Here is an 18,102-nt window from a genome sequence, read left to right as displayed (position 1 = left end):
CATCAACAGTCCTACTGTATCAGAGGCCATTTTCATGTAGGTGGAGATTCCCTCAGGGATGTTCTTCAAATCCCTCTCAACAAGAACACCTCATGAGGAATTTAAAGTAGCATGGGGACTAACCTCAATGGGTATATCTCTAATGGCCTTCAAATTCATGAGAAGTTCACTGTGTTTTGGGGTAGATATTTATACAAAGATGTCTCCAGAATGTAGCTTCTTGAAAGACTTAAGAGAGCCAGAAAGCCCATCTATCCCCTTCTGAATAAAAAAGGAACAAAATTTGCCCTAAAGAGAATGCAGTATGAGAAAATTAGGTACACCTGGGGACTGCTATTCAGTCTTAAAAATGTGGTTGTTTACCAGTGAGCCTTTTTCTTATTATTTTATTTTACTTGGAATTGGGGAATCCATAATAATAATAAAAAAAAGATTCAGTGCCCAGTGACCCCACTGACCATGTAATCAGCCCTATTACAGGATGTACTACAATGCTAAACAAGGATGCTGCAGCAACACCAGGGTTTCATGAGCACTATAACTAAATATCAGTATCAGATACAAAGTCCACAACACCTACTAAAAACATCCAGCACTGGTACTCAGTTGATCCTAGCCCAAGTGGACAAGCCAAATGACTCTGATGGACACACCCCAACACTACCTATCTATAGAAATTCAATGCAGAGGTGGTGTATTGAAGTTGGACCCCTCAACCACCAGGATACTCTCCTCTACTTCAAAGGTTACTACAAATGGCAAATATGTAGGCAGACATTTAGATCCCAGAGGAGGTAGACTAAAAAGACAACCTTCTTTGGGAGGTCCTCTCACCACGTTAGGCATCCAATACCAAGGAGACATGTTGAAATGTTTTTTCTTTTCATACCATGAAATTTTATAATACTGTAGAAGATTTTTTCCCTTTATTTTTTTTATGTTTAGAACCTATAAACTATTTCTTGAATCATTACAAAGATCTTGTTAATTCTTCAAGTATATTTTACAGTTAAAATAAACATCATTCAATCTCAACATAAAGTACTCTGTACATCATTATTTATGAAAAAAATGCGGGTCAAATGTATAAATAACATATTTCACACACATTCTGTTGCTAAATTAGGAATTAAGGATATGTGCTCACTTTCCACCAATAATACCTGTTTTCAATTCACAAAACTGAAAAGCTAAAATATACAATTTGCAAAGTGGTGGAAGGATCATCATTTTAAAACTTCACAATTTGACAATGTTAGCCTCAGTTTATACAAGATACATACATAAATAACAGTAATCAACATTTAGACAAGTAGTTTATCTAAAGCCTTATACTACTTAAAGAATTTTCATTGCAATCCAACATTACATATTTAAAAATTTTCAAAAACAAAGGATTTTTTTAAAATCAACTTTTACATTTAAGTTCTATTAACATTTACCATACTTAAAAGTAATGTATCATACACTTACTCTGTGTTCCTTTTTTACGAATTAAATAATTCTAACTTACAATTCTAATATATGTATTATGTAAAAAAGCTAACCTTCAAGACAATCTTCTTCATTTCTTCATCTGGAGATTGAAACTCTCTGATCAAGATCAGCATCACTTCTCTGGTATAGTAATTGGCATATTCAGCATCCATCAAAGGAATAAGATAACCAATGGCTTTCAAAAATGCTGCAAGACCCTTAGACACAAAAATTCATATTTTTCATTTCTTTTTCTAAATTTTGGTTTAAACAGTTTCTTAAATTACAAACTTTAAATGGTTTATGTCTCCTTTACTTTTGAAAGATTGCTAACAATTGCAAGCATTCTGCAAATAATTTTTTAAGTAGAGTAGCATAATAATGTTTGATTCTGTAAGATATAGATAATTACTGTCTTAATGCAACTAAAATTCAATGAAACAATGATGTCATTTGATTCTTTCTTTTGATCTTTTATTATTTAAACGTAATACTAATTTAAGTGTAGCTAAATATGCTTGAAGCAGCCATTTATTTAACTTAACCCTTTCCAGCCCAATATCACATTTTTAGAAATACAAAATGATAAAATCAAGTTTTGACAGATTAATTCTGAGCTCTCCTCTAAAATTAATTATAATATAAAATTATAATAATTTGTTTTTGATAAAATAACTTCAAAAAATCAAAACTACTAGTGCTAATTTTTAATTTGTCTTTATGAATTTTCTTGATTATTTCTAAATGTTTTTACATCTTCAAGGTTTCTGAAACTAATAAAACTATAAATATATTGTATCAAATCAATAACTCACATGACCTGTAGTTTACTTGTTCATATACTGAATGTCAAATGGTTAAATGAGTTTTAGGTGAAAAATAAAATGTTATTTTCATACTATAAACCATCTATGTGATGTTAATACAGAAAGGTACATTAAAAAACTGCATAGATGTACAGTGTTAGATCCATATCTTTTGTCAAAAACAATGTTAGCGTTATGTATGTAAAGCTTTATCACACTACTGATATGGGCTGCTGTCAACTGCTAAAAGAGAATGTCTGACACCAGTCTTTAATGAAACAAAGTTTTGTGATGTATATAAGACCTCTGTATGGTATAGTTTCTCTGTAAGTACAAAGTGAAAATGGCTTTCACAACACACTTTTGGCAGTGCAGTACGGCCAATGCTATGTAGCAGTTTATGTTTCACTATAAACTGTAGACTGATCAAAGGATTAAAACATTTTAAAATGTCCTGTGGTATCAAGCTATATATTTGAAGTTCCCATTTAAGATGTGGTAATGTTTATGAATAATTTTATTAATGCAAGGTCATAGGAAAGTTACATTCCATCAGGCTAGAATAGATTAAAATGGTTAACATATTTCACTGTGCTAAACTCTAAGTCACAAGTGATCCAGTAAACAGCTGAAAGGAGCAAAGCATGCTTTCATGAAACTAGCACATAATCTGGTTATATCTAATTAAAGAATCTCTCACATCATGTTTTGTTTTTTACAGCAATTTGACTAAACAAGCCAAAATACATGTTCAAAAATTGATGTCACATGAAAACTGATGCACAAGTTTTAATAACTAACACAGTATTTCTAATTATTAAAATGCTGAACATATATTCTGAATATCTTTAAAGAGAATTCCTACACAAATCTCGTGAAAAAACATATATACGAATGAAGGTTGGGACTCTCTCTACTAGTATATTTTGTCTACTGGGCTACTAATTAGTGCCTTACCACCATAATGAGGGATGAAATGCCATTTTTAGGAGGTACGTTTACCTTTCTTGCTTATCCCAGGTGACAGGACTTTATTATTAGGTTCTTTATTTTTTTTTACTTTGGAGAGCAGTCACTTTCTCACACGTGTCTACAGGCAGTGAAGGGCGATCTAGATGTGGGACATTGTGGGCTTGAGCGCCCATATCTAACTTTCCTAATTTCTAATTCTTCTGATTATTTTATTATTTAACCCTTTTGTAACTGGTCACAGGTCAAAAGTCATGTCATCACACTTGATGACTTGCATTTAATATTTACTGAATTATGAATTTATGCCAACAAGTTTGGAATCAAATTGTAAATTATAATGTAAACTTTAATATACGAGTTAATTTCTTTATTTAAAATTAAACATATAAAAACACACCTAAACAGTTATTAGAATATTGTCTTACACAGCTATAATTGTGCGGATAAAGTCTGTACCTTTCCTCTATGTGTTCTGATACCCTTCCACAGTGGTTTCAGTACACTGTCAAAAGATTCAATACCATATGGAGTTGCAGCTTCAGCCAAAGCAGCTAAGGCTAAGGCTGTAATAGTTCTGACTTTCTGTTGTTCATCAACAAGACCTATTAAAAAATGAAAGAAAAACAATTATTCAATCAATTTCACTCCTTATTTAGAAAATGATATGTCAGCATATAACACGTATCTGCTTTTGAAATACACTGTGAAAACAAATACAGAATAAAGTACGATACTGCTTTAAATAACCTTTTCCACAATACAACTTTCTTAGTTCCCAATTAAACCTTTGTGAAAACATTACTCATCTACAGTATCTCCCTTCTTTATTTAAAACAAAATATACTTTGAACTTTCCAAAATAAAACAAAAATTATTTGAACAATTAATGTTTAATAATAAAATGAATGAAAAATATTCACAATAAACCATTAATTTATATCTTCTTCACCATGCACTTAAATTAAATATCTTCTGACTAAGGTAAGGCTATAAAATTCCTGAAAGTAATGCTAAGTACAGCAAACTCTCAATGATACAGTCTACCCATAACCCAGTTCATCTAGTCAAATCCTCACAATAATATGTACCTTTGCATTCTAAATATGCTCAACTATTTCTTATAACAAATATGCACTTTATGTATAAGTGATTTGGCAACTGCACAAGAGTCAAGCAGAAGTTGATCAGAATGGGAAACAAGGTGATAGCTTACAAACTACAAAACAGCTACACTGACTAGTTCCTACTAGTTTGGGATATATATATTTTTTTAAACAACCACTCGGTAACAGTTTGAGTTTTTCTAAGAACTCCCTTCATAGCAGATGTACATATAAATTAACAGATATTGAGGGGGTCCTTAGAGTGATTTTCATTAGTCATGTTGTGCAGCAGTGCTTCTAAAACAACGTGTAGAAATATAAGCATCATTAACATTTATTCAAAGACAAAATCATATTCCCATCAGTAGACACCTCACCCTTAAAACAAATCTTTTCACTGGCAAATCAACCATATTTGATATTTTTTCCAGCAAAAAGTGTATAAAATTGCTGTATATTCAGATCAACAAAGAGTAAACCCATTCAAACATGGAGTAAACTATCTTCTGATATGTGATGGAACCTCAAGATGTGTAAGGATTAAGGAAAGACTACAGCTTGGTGTAATGGCATATGGATACTCCAAAGAATGGCTGTAATATTTCAAAGAACATTTTGGAAAAAAGAAGGCATAGCTGGTATGTAAAACTAAGTTTATCAAAATAAAATTACCACATAAGACTTATTTATTCCAGAGGCTTTGGCTTAGTCATTATTATGCAGGTCAGTTGCTTTGTGTTCCAATGCCAGTAATAGTCACAATTTGTTGCTGTTTGTGATTGTCAAATCTAAGTGATCAACATGATTTGGAACTGATATCATTCCTACTCTTCATGCAAGATGTAGGTGAAATAAGAAAGCCTGGAGGACATTAGCATAGTTTTCAAAGTTATTGAAAGATCTGAACCAATTAATGCATTCAAAGAGGTAGGTAGGTAATTTCATGCTTATTGGCACAAAGCTACTAGGCTATCTGTGCCAAATAAGATGTAGTATAAGGTAAAAGTACCTAAAATATGTAAAATTAAGATCTGCCAGGAAGACTGAAGTATTAAGTTCAATCTTTATATGCAAAAACGACTCGTTTGGGTTGAGAAAATATTTGAACCTGACGATGACCAAAGAAGGTCGAAACGTTGTTCGCTCTTCTATGTAAAATATTTTCTCAACAAGTGGGTTTCTCGATATCACTGATTAAGTTCAATCTTGCTGTCAGTCTTGTCAATTTTGTTGGCCTTTCTAGTCCTGGATTCAGGTCAAAATAAAAATTATAATGTGTAAAGGAAATCATGCTAAAACATATATAGTCCAATGACCAGTACCACCTATGACATTGGCTAATGTCAAGAGCAAACCTACTTTAAAAATGTTTAAAATGGCATTGTCATTCTTGGTTGTAATGACAGCATGATAATAAAATATGTACAATTGCGACCTGTGTGCCACACAAACCGCACATTGGTGCATCAGTACAAAATAAAAGGAAGTGGTGAATTATAAAACTGTGACCAATGCATAGCCTAACCAAAACAACTTCCTCTCTCTGATCTTTACAGGAACAAGACTGTCAAAGAGCTAAAGAGAGCTTGATTGGAAAAAGCTTATTATTTTGTTGCTCACTCCAGGTCGACTGCAAACTGATGTACAGTCAGGTTTTGATAACTGGACCATAGTCCATGTGTGGAACAGGTACAGTTGTGATAGAACCAGAGCAAATGGACTTTGCCGCTCTGTCAGTTATCTCATTCCATGACCTGGTATCCAAAAAAGTGGACAGAGATAGATAATAGGGAGAGATGGGCCAGTTTGTTTTGAATATTTATAAGAATAGGGTGATAACTAACATGGAATGATGTCAGGGCCAATAGACAGCTGAGTGAATCAGTATATATCGTACAATTCGGCATTGAATACAGAAACCGTAGAGGGGCTTCTGTATGCTACAACTGAACTGCAACAAACCATGACAGAGCCTACAGTCACCTGATTTTGAACCATCTATATACATAGGAATGAATGGATTTTTTGAAAGATGTTCAGCAAATAGAGAGAGATATTTCCAATCAAAAGTACTGGCCTTCCTCAAATGACTCAAAGATAGATCACAGCTGGAGATAGTATTTAGCCATAGTAGAAAAGGCTGATCTGTTGATACTGCTATGATATTCAAAGACAGATCCAATTTTTCTGATTGTGCCCAGATACGAAGGCTAAAAGGAACAATGGCAGATTTTCTATTTTAAAAAAATGTGGCCCACTGAGGATGGAAAACACAAACCAAAGTAGGATGCTGTGGTAAAGAGCAAAGTTTGTAAGCATACGTAAGAGACAGTTGCAAATGATAAATATAAAAAGGGGTTCACGGGACTCCACGTACAAACTTTGGACTAGAAAAGTACAAAATGTCCCAGTGCAAAGCCAAAGCCCCTGATGGTGGATAGGATCCAACATTTTCAGTGCTGAGGTTCTGGCAAAACCATAAACCACAGACCCACAGTCAAGTCTGGATCAGATAAGAGCACAATAAATTTTAAGCATGAAGTATCGATCCTTTCCCCAAGAGTTGAAAGAGAAGACATGGAGGATGTTCAGTGCTCTCATACATTTGACACAAAGTTGTTTGATATGGGAAATAAAGTTTAATTTACAGTCAAATAAGCCCTAAAAACTTTGTATCAGGGACTACAGGAAGAGTACAACATCATTAATATGAAGTTCTGGATCTGAATGAATACCCCGCTGGCTGCAAAAATGTACACAAACAGTTTTAGGGAAAGTTAGAAACCATTTGTTGTGGTCCACTTAAGTGTACAATTGATTGCAGTTTGTAGCTACCTCTCAACAAACCTCATGTTTGATGACTGACACGAGATGTGAAAGTCATCAACGAAAAGACCATTCATTAGCAACTATAGGGGAGTAGCTGTTTACTGTTTATAATAAAAAGTGTGACACTCAGAACACAGCCCTGAGGGACTTCAAATTCCTGTGGGGAAAAAAAGGGAAAGTATTGAGCCCACATGGACCTGAAATCAGCAGCTGATTAAAAAAGGCAATCCTTATATTGAATGAAAGTCTCGCAAGATACTATATCTTCATGTTGTACCATAAGGTTTCTCTAAATAAAATAAAATAAAATAAAATAGAAAATATTGCTTCAAAAAAGCTTCTCTAACTGATTTTTAAGGGAAATTAAGTGGTCTATCATGGAGTGTTGTCTTAAGAACCCATGTTGAGTGAGTGAGAGAAGGTTGTTTGATTCAAGGAACCAAACAAAATGAGCATTAATCGTCCTCTCCATGGTCTTACTGAAACAACTCAAAGCAATTGGACACTTATTCAAAGGAATCTTTGGATCCTTCCAAGATTTAAGAATAGGGAGTACAACAGCTTGAAGCCAAGCATCAGGAAAGACATTCTCCTGCCATATCCAGTTAAAGACAGCCAGTAGAATAGTAAGAAAGGCAGGAGAAAGGTGGCATAGCATCTCATAATGTATATCATCAGGTCCAACTGATCTATTGCCAGACCAATGAAGTGCAAGTTTGAGTTCCACCAGTGTAAGAGGGTGATTGTAGTCATAGAGATGATCAGTTGAAGAGGAAAGAGGCAGATGTTAAACTTGTGTTTTAATAGCTTAGAAGGAAGGGGATGAGTTTGAAGAGCTAGAAACATGAGAGAAACATTCACCAAACCTACTGGCAATGCTCTGAGCATCAGCAACTTCCTGGCCATTGAATGTTAAGATAGAGAGGGGGCAAAAGAAAACCATCCACTCACCTTCCAAATCTTGTCCCATATGACTTTTGAACTGGTGGTTGAAGATATGCTGGAGGTGTATTTAATCCAAAATTCCTTCTGGCTTTGATGTCTAGCTTGCCAAGCCTGTGCACAGAGTTGCAGAAATGCAATGCAGTTTGTAAGCATGGGATATCTATGAAATTTATCCCAAGCACGTTTCTGAATTTTTCATGTTATATAACATGCAGAATTCCATCAAGGGCAGGAATGTCATGGGAAAGATGTTGAGATTTTGGGGATGCACTGAGCAGCTGTTTAGACAATACAGTTAGTTACTGCTGCTACACAATCATCTACTGATGATTTACATAAGATGGAAGGATCAAGTTCCGAGAGAGCAGTGAAAGAGGGCCAGTTGGTCTGGTCCAGTTTCCACTGAGGCACACGGGTCAAGTGGCACTGACCACGGCCAATCTCTGTTAATATGATAGGAAAATGATCACTACCCTGTGGATTGATTTCAGCCTCCCAGGAAAAGCAAAGGAGAGCAAACAGAAAAAGCTATAGCAGTAAATGACTGACTGGGTGCATGAAAATAAGTGTAAGAGTCAGTACTGAAGAGAGACAGATTGTGATTCAGGAGTTTATCCTCTATAGCATGACCCCTCACACCAATACAAGAACCATCCCAGAGGGGATTATGCCCATTAAGATCCCCCAAAAGTGAAAAGTGGGGTGGCAGTTTCTCAATGAGGACATCAAGGTCTGGAGGATAATTTTTTCCAGGGGCAAGGTACAGAGAGCAAACAGTAGTGGTATGACCCAAGTAGATATGGATGGCTACAGCCTCCAAGGGAGTGTTCAATGACAATGACTAGGTGAGCAGATGTTGATTAACCAGCAGTGTTACTCCCCCATGTTCTTGTCCTACACATGACATGTCATTTCAGTACAGGAAGTATTGTCAAAATGCAAATGTATTAGTAGACTTTAAAAATGTTTCCTGTAAATAAAGACATTTGGGATGATAAAAGTCAATCCAATCCTTGATGTCATTCACATTTGATTAAAAATCTCGACAGTTCCATTGGATTAGCATGGCCATTTTTATTTATTTTGGAAGAGAATATGGCAAGACCTACTTGCAACCTTACTTTTTTTCTTTACTGGATGTGGGCCAGTCACTCTCTAATGATCCTGCTCTGGATTGAATAGGCAGGTCGGTGTTTGCAGACATACATCACAGTGATTGAGGACATGAACGAATGGTTTAATTTTTGGGGTGTCAAGAGAAGAAGACCCCATGGAAACACGTGGGCTTGAATAAGGCGAAGTTGGGCAATGATTGGAAGATGTGGTATGGAGAGAGATAGAAGTAGATACTGATTCATTAACTTTTTTTATTTTGGAGTGTACTAGATTAAGATGTGTTGTTAAGGATTTTGTAGGAGGCATGGAAAGGTCTGTCTGAACTCTTACTGTAGTAGTGGAATGGATTACAGCAGCAGTCTGAGATGGAATTGGGAATAGTAATTTCCGAGCCTCTGGGTAAGTAATATTGATAGCTGTCTTGAGACATTGTACTTCTTTCTCTTCAACCCATTTAGGGCAAGAAGTAAAATAGGAAAGATGTGGACCATTACAGTTAAAACAATGCAGTTCTAGTTGGCATTTAAAAGCATCATGGTCTTTACCAGCACAATAGGCACATGTCAAGGAACCACGGCAAGATGTTTTCAAATGACCAAATCGTTGACAATGAAAACATCCAACAGGGTTAGGAATAAAAGGCTGTACCTTACAATTCAGATATCCTGCCTTTATTGTGGTAGAATGTGATGTTGTAAATGTTAGTATTAGAACATTTGTCTGCTCCATGATCCTGTCTCTACGAGTAAAAATTTGGTGCATGGCTATATCACCTTGGCTGGTGAAACCTGCGACTATCTCAGACTCGGGAATGGTTTTTAAATCCCTCTCAACTACAACTCCTCTGGAAGAATTCAAAGTAGAATGAGGAGTAACCTCAATAAGTATATCCCCAATGCCCTTTGATTGCAAGAGGAGTTTGGAATGTTGTGATGAAGCTGTTTCCACTAAGATGTCCCCAGACCATAATTTTTCTACCAACTTAGGAGAGCCAGCAAGTCCTTCTAAACCATCCTGAATAAAAAATAGAGACATCTGCCCTTAGGGTTTTTCAGTTAAAGAATGTATAATTAAAAGTCGTGGGAGAGATTCAAGTTGTGAGTTTGACCATATAGAGTCATCAATGAGTCATTTGCCATTAGTCAGATTTTTCTCTGCTGTCATGCTTATTTTGTTTTATTTGAGGAGTATCCATAATAAAAAAAGAATATTTCGGTGCCCACTGACCCCACCCACCATGGAGCCCTGTGAGGGGATCCACTACAGTGCCATATAAGATTACTGCTGTGATGCCAGGGTTTTGTGAGCACTATACCCAAACACCAGTATCAGATATGTCCACTACACCCGTTGAGGACGTCCTACACTGACACTCAGATGACTCTAGCCCAAATGGACTAGCCAATTGATCTTGGGGGGCCACTCCCCGACTGCCCATCTACAGGAATGCAAGGCCAAATTTGTGTGTTGGAGTTGGACCCCTCAACTACCAGGATTGTCTTCTCCCCTTCACGGGTCACCATGCATGGCAAACATGCATTTAAAGAGAAAAAAGATATTCTTTTGGACAATGTTACTTGTCATGCTAGTTGAAAAGCTTCCTACTGCAACTATAAGCTGATTAGAAAATACATAAAAATAAAATGAGTTGAAAATAATGATCCACAAACAATAAATCTCTGCAAGTCTTTACAAATTTTATGTTAAACCTTGTCCACTGTTACTCTTGAAATTCTCAAATGCTTTAAGCATGTTAAGATTTTGCTTATAATCAGGATGATGCTGTTGAACCTTTAGAGATTCTAGAAGGCATTAATGAGATTGACTATGATTAAAATTTGAGTAGTAGTATTACATTTGAAGATTAGTGGGTTGACAACAATTTAACAGAATCAACTGTTCAAGTTGTTTGTATTAAGACATGATCACTTCCATGTTTCCTCAAATGCATGGCGACAGTAAAAAGGACATTAGAAATAATCCACCATTTGATACAGTCAAAGTGAATAAAGTCCAAGCTGGCTTTTAATACGTCATTACATGGTTTGAACAAACTAGTGCTTTTGTAAAGATAAGAGATTTGTGTAGTGTTGATGAAAAATTCCAAATAAAACAAATTTCAGTTAAAAAAACAGACTAATTAAATCCTTCATTGTAAAGTGATTTGCTGTATATTTGACCAATACCATTTATTTGGTATTCTGTAAGTACATAACTGCTTTGAAAGAAATGTTTTATGTGAAGATGGTGAAACAGCATTTTGATCATGCAATGTGTTTATTTATTATGGAACATAGAATAATAAACAAATATTAAGTTTTAAAAATAATGCACAGTTGTTTTTGTCTACGAGTTTCATCCCATCCTTATTAGTTTGAACCTTTACATTTATTTATCAACTGGTAATGCATGCTATAATATTCAAATAAATGATTTGACTATTCAAACAAATTAACTTATTACAAATGTATTTGAATTAAAAAGGATTTCTTGAATTAATTCTGAAATTTATAAATCTACAATGTACAATCAAAAAGTTAAACAAATACTCCATATTATAATTTTTATTCATTAGGCACTCTACATTAAATATACTAGGGTCTTGCTCTTTATTATCTATAATTCATACTACTCTATTAAAAAAAAATATTTGAAAGTCAGTAAGTACATAAATCTTATAACAAGTGGGTGATCAATAAATGCACTTAAAAACTCATGACATTATCATAATTATAAAGAACAGTTCAGTTATATTGACTAACTAGTGAGAAAGGGGTTAAAAGGATTTATCATGAATTATCTACTGGTAAGAAACTAATAATTAGTAAGTACATAAAATACAAAAAGAAACAACTTTCATACTGAAGGATTTAAAATATGTGGAGATAAAAATGCTGAATTGTATTAAAAGACATAAAACATCAACTTTTTGTTAATGAATGACAAGGTTAATCTTAAAATACTCACCATGTTCAATAATTTCAACCAAGTTTCTGAGATGAGGAAGAATGGCACATCCCATTAAGATAGCTATTTGCTGTACAATTTTTATACCTGTGTGTCTGGCTTGCCAGGATTTTTTACTGCGACATACAGCTTTCAGAAATGGCAAAAGTGATGGAATTCCAAGAGCTGACGCTACTACAGCAAAAGCTCTAGCTGTAGTGTTACGGACATATTCATCTATGTTATCAATATCAGGTCTCATAGTAGAGATCATAGTGGCCAAACCAGCAGCCTGAAAAATTAACATTTTCCCCACTTTGTTCTTATGTCTTTTTTATATTCTGATATATATGTAATATTTTATTTCTGTTCCTTTAAATCAAATGGTTCTTACATGAAGACAAAAATTTAAAAAACAACACAAGCAGCACTTGTACCTAACACCATTGTGAACTTTGTAACTATTACTGAAACTTATATAGAAAACAAAGATGAAAAATATTTCTTTGTATAAAAATTATGAAAACTTAAAATTTACACAACTTGATAAACTTGTATACCTTTATTTTTTTTAATGTGATACTTACTTTATCAGATTCTTTAAACATCTAATTTCCTACACTTAAGTTATGGTTTCACATCAGAAGAAACACACATGCATAGACATTAAACCATTTAAAAAACACTAAGCAAGACTCTACACTGATGTAAGTTTCTATAAGGTTATATTATTCAAGAGTATTTTAAGTGTCTATACATTAATGCATTATTTCAATCATACTTAGGAAATGATTTGTCTTGTATTGAATCACACTTTGCAATACACAATAGTTGTAATTTGCTCAAAGATATTTTTAAAATTTAATTTTATTTGTTATGTTTTCATTATAGAATGATTTCTAGAAAAATGTTTGGGCTGATGTTTAAGCTGATGGTGAATTCAGAACTGAGATTTTGACTTGACCTTTAGACATTTTTTAATAGAAAAATAAATTACATGAGTAGACCTAAAGATGAAAAGCATTTTCAAGCTTTACTCAAAAATACTCAGTATGCTTTCTTATTTTGTTTTTTAACAGAAAATAGTCTCATAAATGTTTTCTTGAGATTTAAGGAATTTAGTGCATTATTTGTTTTACAGATTGTACACAGCTGAGTCAGCATTGTAATCACATACCGGTGCAGTGTTTTGCAAAATTATCCATGACTGCTTTTTAACTACTTCAGGACAGATGCAGGTGAATTAAAACATAGCAGTAAACTGTTGTGCAAAATTTCTGAAACAAATTATCCTTGATACTGTTTTTAAATATCTTATGACAGAGAAGGTGGGATAAAAACAAAACACTTTACATATGAGAAAACATCACAAGAGCAAGCAGAACAAGAACTATACCTTTGCTAAGTTTGAAATTATTTCCCTTCCTTCCACCCTAGCATAGTAGTCTTCATCAATGAGCAAAGGTTCAATGACCACCAAAATCTGTCAAAAGAGTTTCAAAGTATAAGTGTATTTTCATACAAGTAGCCTTCACCAACTTTTAATAATAATTACAATCTGCAAGAGTTCAAAGTTTTATTAAGTTTATCTTTTATATTAAAATTAAAAATTGACAGTAGAACAAAGAAATTTACATTCACAAGATATGTCATTGAAAACTTCCAAATTTTGTAATGTACCTTATGCACATATGGTCTCACTAAATCATCAAGTTTATAGAGGACTCTGTCAATAACTTTCACAAGCAAATGTCGTTCTTGATCCTCAAGGGTGGGGGACATTAGCAATGGCAATATCTGGTTAAAGAGTGGGCCTGCACCAAACTCTCTAGCTTTGTCTGTGATCTGTCTCAAAGCAGCTTTCCTCATAGGAGGTGTTCCATTCTTTATCTTCAATAATAACTTCATTATCTTTCTTTCTTTCTGTTCATCAGGGCTCAGTGATTCTTCATCTACATCAGCCTAGGATTCCATAATAAAGAGAACATTAAAAACAAAGTACAAGGAACTTTTAAGAGAAAGGTTACTGAAATAGATAACACAACTCCAAATTGTATTACCCGGGCCATAAAAATAGTGGATAAAATATAAACAAAACAGAAACCCTTAGAAATGTGTTAAAAATTATATTAGTAATAATTTAATTTGTTTCCATTATACCTGCTATTAAACACTTATTGTATATAGTCTATCCACTTTCTTACTTCCTCCCTTACAATCTAGAACTTAAAAACTGCAAACAGCAATAACAAAAAGAGTAAGGAAACTAGCCTGGTGATACACTGTAGACATTCAAACTATAAATCTCAGTTTTAACTGTACCAAATGTAGTTATAAGTAACAGCATGGAGCAAAAACAGGAGTTTGTAATTTAAAGAAATAACATTTACAGTACTGTACCACCCGTCTTGTTTCTTTAGTTTTCTATCATCCCTATTTAAAGGTTTTTAAAGTCCCAATTTTTTATCTATCTTGTTTACTGGCTTTTTTTAATTGTTCAACTATAGACAAAAGATCACTTAATATGGTAACTAACTTTATAACACTGTAATGACAATAAATACAGCTAGTAATTAGTTCATGATGATTTACTGTAGCTATTGACTACTTGAACTCATTAGTTCGCAATGCAAAATGTTAAACTGTACCTCCACTAAGCACAAAAATTTACCTGCAGAAAACCAACCTTTTCAAGTAAAACATGCATGTATAAAACTTCTTTAAATAAACTTGTCTTTTAAAGTAATTAATTTAAGAATTTGTGAATTAAAATTCAATATGTGTACTGATTTTATTTTGTTTTTACTCCTCCAAACATAATATATGGGTTAGACTCTCTGAAGATACCATTTATACATTGAACAAAGTATTCGGTATATATTTACATATTACAGTCATCTAATGTTCATCTATTTTTGGATGGTAATTCTTGTTCACTCTTTACGCTTGTTAAAGGTGCACCCAAAAGGTAAGGAATATAACTTCAAGGGATAATAATTACATTGTTTACACCGGAATTTGACACTTTTTAGCTTCTGTAAATTACAGAAGAAACATCAAATTTTCAATATTCCTACAATCTTCACAGAACCTTATTTAGTAATATACATAAGATTTAGGTATAATATATTAAGCTGTTTTTAGTTTAGACTGGCAAGATAATAATTACAAATGGACCATTTTGAGTGAAGTTTCTTTTCTTTGTGAATCTAGCATTCATGTTTATGTGCATTGTTAAATGTATACAGTCATAACAGTCAATAGTAAAGATTTTTAAGTTGGGTTTGAAATTAATCTTTATTGTTTAAGGTGCTTTTTGCCTAAACATTCTATTAATGTTTGGTGAAATTTCTTGGAATCCCTGTTACAAAACACTTATACATTACATATCTATGAGCAACAATGAAAATTACAGCATATAATACTCTTGCTTTAATGAATTATATGCCATATACTGAATCCCACATCCCCTTCTAGCACAGGTTGTCTTTAAACAATATAAAGATTTTCTCAGACTTTTGTTACTAGATTTATATATAACCAACAGAAACAGATTTTAATTAAACCCCTTTCCTTATGAAATTAGCTCATTCTGATGACTGATTTTGAGTTATTCTGTGTCAATTTTACAATTTGCTAATGCCAAGATCCCTTCAAAGGTAATGAAATTATCTTAACTCATAACTTATTTAAAAAGCCAGTTAAATTGTAATAGTTTCATTTTATGATTTCATTTTTTGGTGCATATTATTAATTTATGTATTATAAATTACACATCTAAAAAAACTCAATGAAAAAAACTTGATAGTGCAAGCACACTAGCAAGTTCAAAATCCAATAATTTAAATCAGTGAGCTGGTAACTCGATGTTGTGATAACACACTTTAGCACTAATTTAAATAACAGTAAATCTAAATGCCTAGATAAATGAACTGAAGTAACGTTGGCTGCAAGAATAAATAGAAACAAAAATGGATATTTTCTTGTGGGGTAGAGAAGATGAGAGAAAAAATGGTTTTAATAAAAAAACAAACTTCATATTCATTTAAGGTATTCTAAAAGTTATGAATATGAAACTTTAAAACTGTAAAATGAAAAATCACCTTTTACAAAGACTAGTCAGCCAAGTCAGGTTATGATTCCATGAATTTATGGACAAATCTTTAACAAAACCATTTAATTACAAAATAACATTTTTGTATATAAAAGACTTGATTGTTTACTCAAAATCTATTTGGTTTCACAAAGATACACTTCTTCACTAAAAATACTTGTAGTTTCACGGTTGCAATATCAGACAAACTGACAGAGAATTAAGACAAAGGGAAAAAATTACAAGTATTTTTATTTATTGAAAACATATTTTTGAATTAAAAAACAACTAGTAATTTGTATTTTGGAAACATTATCATCACTACACAGTTATATGCACTTCATCAACTTTCATGACTGATCCTGTAAAATTAGCATTTCTCAAATTTCTGATATCTCCAGAGGCTTGTAGTATATGCTAATAGTTTAAAACATCTCCATTAATGTAAGCTTTCTACATTAGTTATTTCATAAATTGTAGTTCAATAATTTAAAGCGAAAAAGCAAACAGTTATGTCGTATTCAAATACAAAGTTATCTGTAAACTATCAAATTAGCATTTAGGGTTGTCTTGTTCAATGTATTACTGTTAATAAATGGTATTTACAATGGTCAGAAATTACATAAACAATGTGATATATATACATCCTTAACTGTTGTTTAGCCTTACTCAAAAATTAAAATTTAAAGTCCCTAAAATCTGTTTATATACTAATACACACACACACACACACACACACACACATACTAGTAACTTGTCAAAATACTGAATATCTTCTGGTTTCAAGGGAGGCAAATTTCCTTTAGGCTGTGTATCAAGCATCTTGATTGGATCATCCTTCTGGAAAAAGAATCCTCCTCCAGCAGTAGGCGTTCCGCCAAGACCTGCTAAGGGTGTAGGGGTAGAAGTCAGCTTTCTTGCAGGGGTACGAATAGGCACGTATCCTGCAGGAGGCTGAAGAACTTTATAGCCTGGAGGAAACATGGAATCTAATTCTTCATCTGACAGTGGTCTGTTTCGTTCATCAATTTCTCTTTCCCATCGGTATGCCTGCAGTTGTTCAGGTGTCATAGCCATTAAGTGACCTACCAAATAATAAATAACTTTAAATATATTTACTGGTCAGTTTATGTACTTACATTGTATTCTTAGAATAAAACATTCCACTGATAAATAAAATTTCTAAACTTTTATAGTATTTATTCACATAAAATGACAAGAATCTAAAAGTTAAATATTCTGTCTACAAGTGATGAACAAAATTTTTTAAATGTAGACCAATGCCAATACAAGTACATTTGAGCAGGTTTGAGTCTAAGCATTTACAAAAATATGCATTACCCTTAAACAGTCCCCATCTTTATCATGTTAATCGTCATTATTAGGTGTGATCAATATTAACTCTTGCTACAGCAAGGTTGGTTGAATTGACCAAGTTCAATCATTTTGTACTTGTTATACTGTGGACAAAACAGTTTGGTGGGTTCAAGTAGCAGAAGTTTTGTGCAAAATTCCAAAAAACCAAACCAATCAAGTAGCAGAAACTGCTAATTAACACTGAACCTGTTTAGCACTTAGTAAAAATGTTGCTTAGCATCTTTTTAACATATACCATTCCCAATAAACAAAGTCAAGCCCAAACAGGAATAAAAAATGCTACAAAAATCAAAGGGGCCTCCAGACTACAGGGATTTAAAATGTACCCCACGCTTTGGAGTTGACTGCAAAAGTAAAACCCACATTGTGAGAATGGTGAATACACCATCTATCAGTCTTAACCTCCATTTGCCAGTCTTGCATGAAGAAATTCACAAAC

The 18,102-nt window shown here is 33.3% G+C and overlaps 1 protein-coding gene across 2 annotated transcripts in view; it reads right to left on the bottom strand.

Annotated features, from left to right (window-relative positions):
• The window catches only part of Sf3b1 (splicing factor 3b subunit 1), an 83,124-nt gene that overhangs the window by 25,935 nt on the left and 39,087 nt on the right, over positions 1 to 18,102 (bottom strand). For both annotated transcript variants that reach the window (XM_076505845.1, XM_076505846.1), the window contains 6 exons: positions 17,034 to 17,371; positions 13,874 to 14,155; positions 13,590 to 13,676; positions 12,215 to 12,485; positions 3,711 to 3,856; positions 1,548 to 1,694 (listed from right to left, as the gene is read on the bottom strand). In XM_076505845.1, the coding sequence (XP_076361960.1) occupies positions 1,548 to 1,694; positions 3,711 to 3,856; positions 12,215 to 12,485; positions 13,590 to 13,676; positions 13,874 to 14,155; positions 17,034 to 17,371 (1,271 nt within the window). The remainder of the gene's footprint in view (positions 1 to 1,547; positions 1,695 to 3,710; positions 3,857 to 12,214; positions 12,486 to 13,589; positions 13,677 to 13,873; positions 14,156 to 17,033; positions 17,372 to 18,102) is intronic.

The sequence above is a fragment of the Tachypleus tridentatus genome, chromosome 6 (assembly GCF_004210375.1).
Source record: "Tachypleus tridentatus isolate NWPU-2018 chromosome 6, ASM421037v1, whole genome shotgun sequence".
NCBI classification, from domain to species: Eukaryota; Metazoa; Arthropoda; class Merostomata; order Xiphosura; family Limulidae; genus Tachypleus; species Tachypleus tridentatus.
Note: the sequence above shows the minus strand (reverse complement) of the source record. Positions and strands in the feature narration are given on the sequence as shown.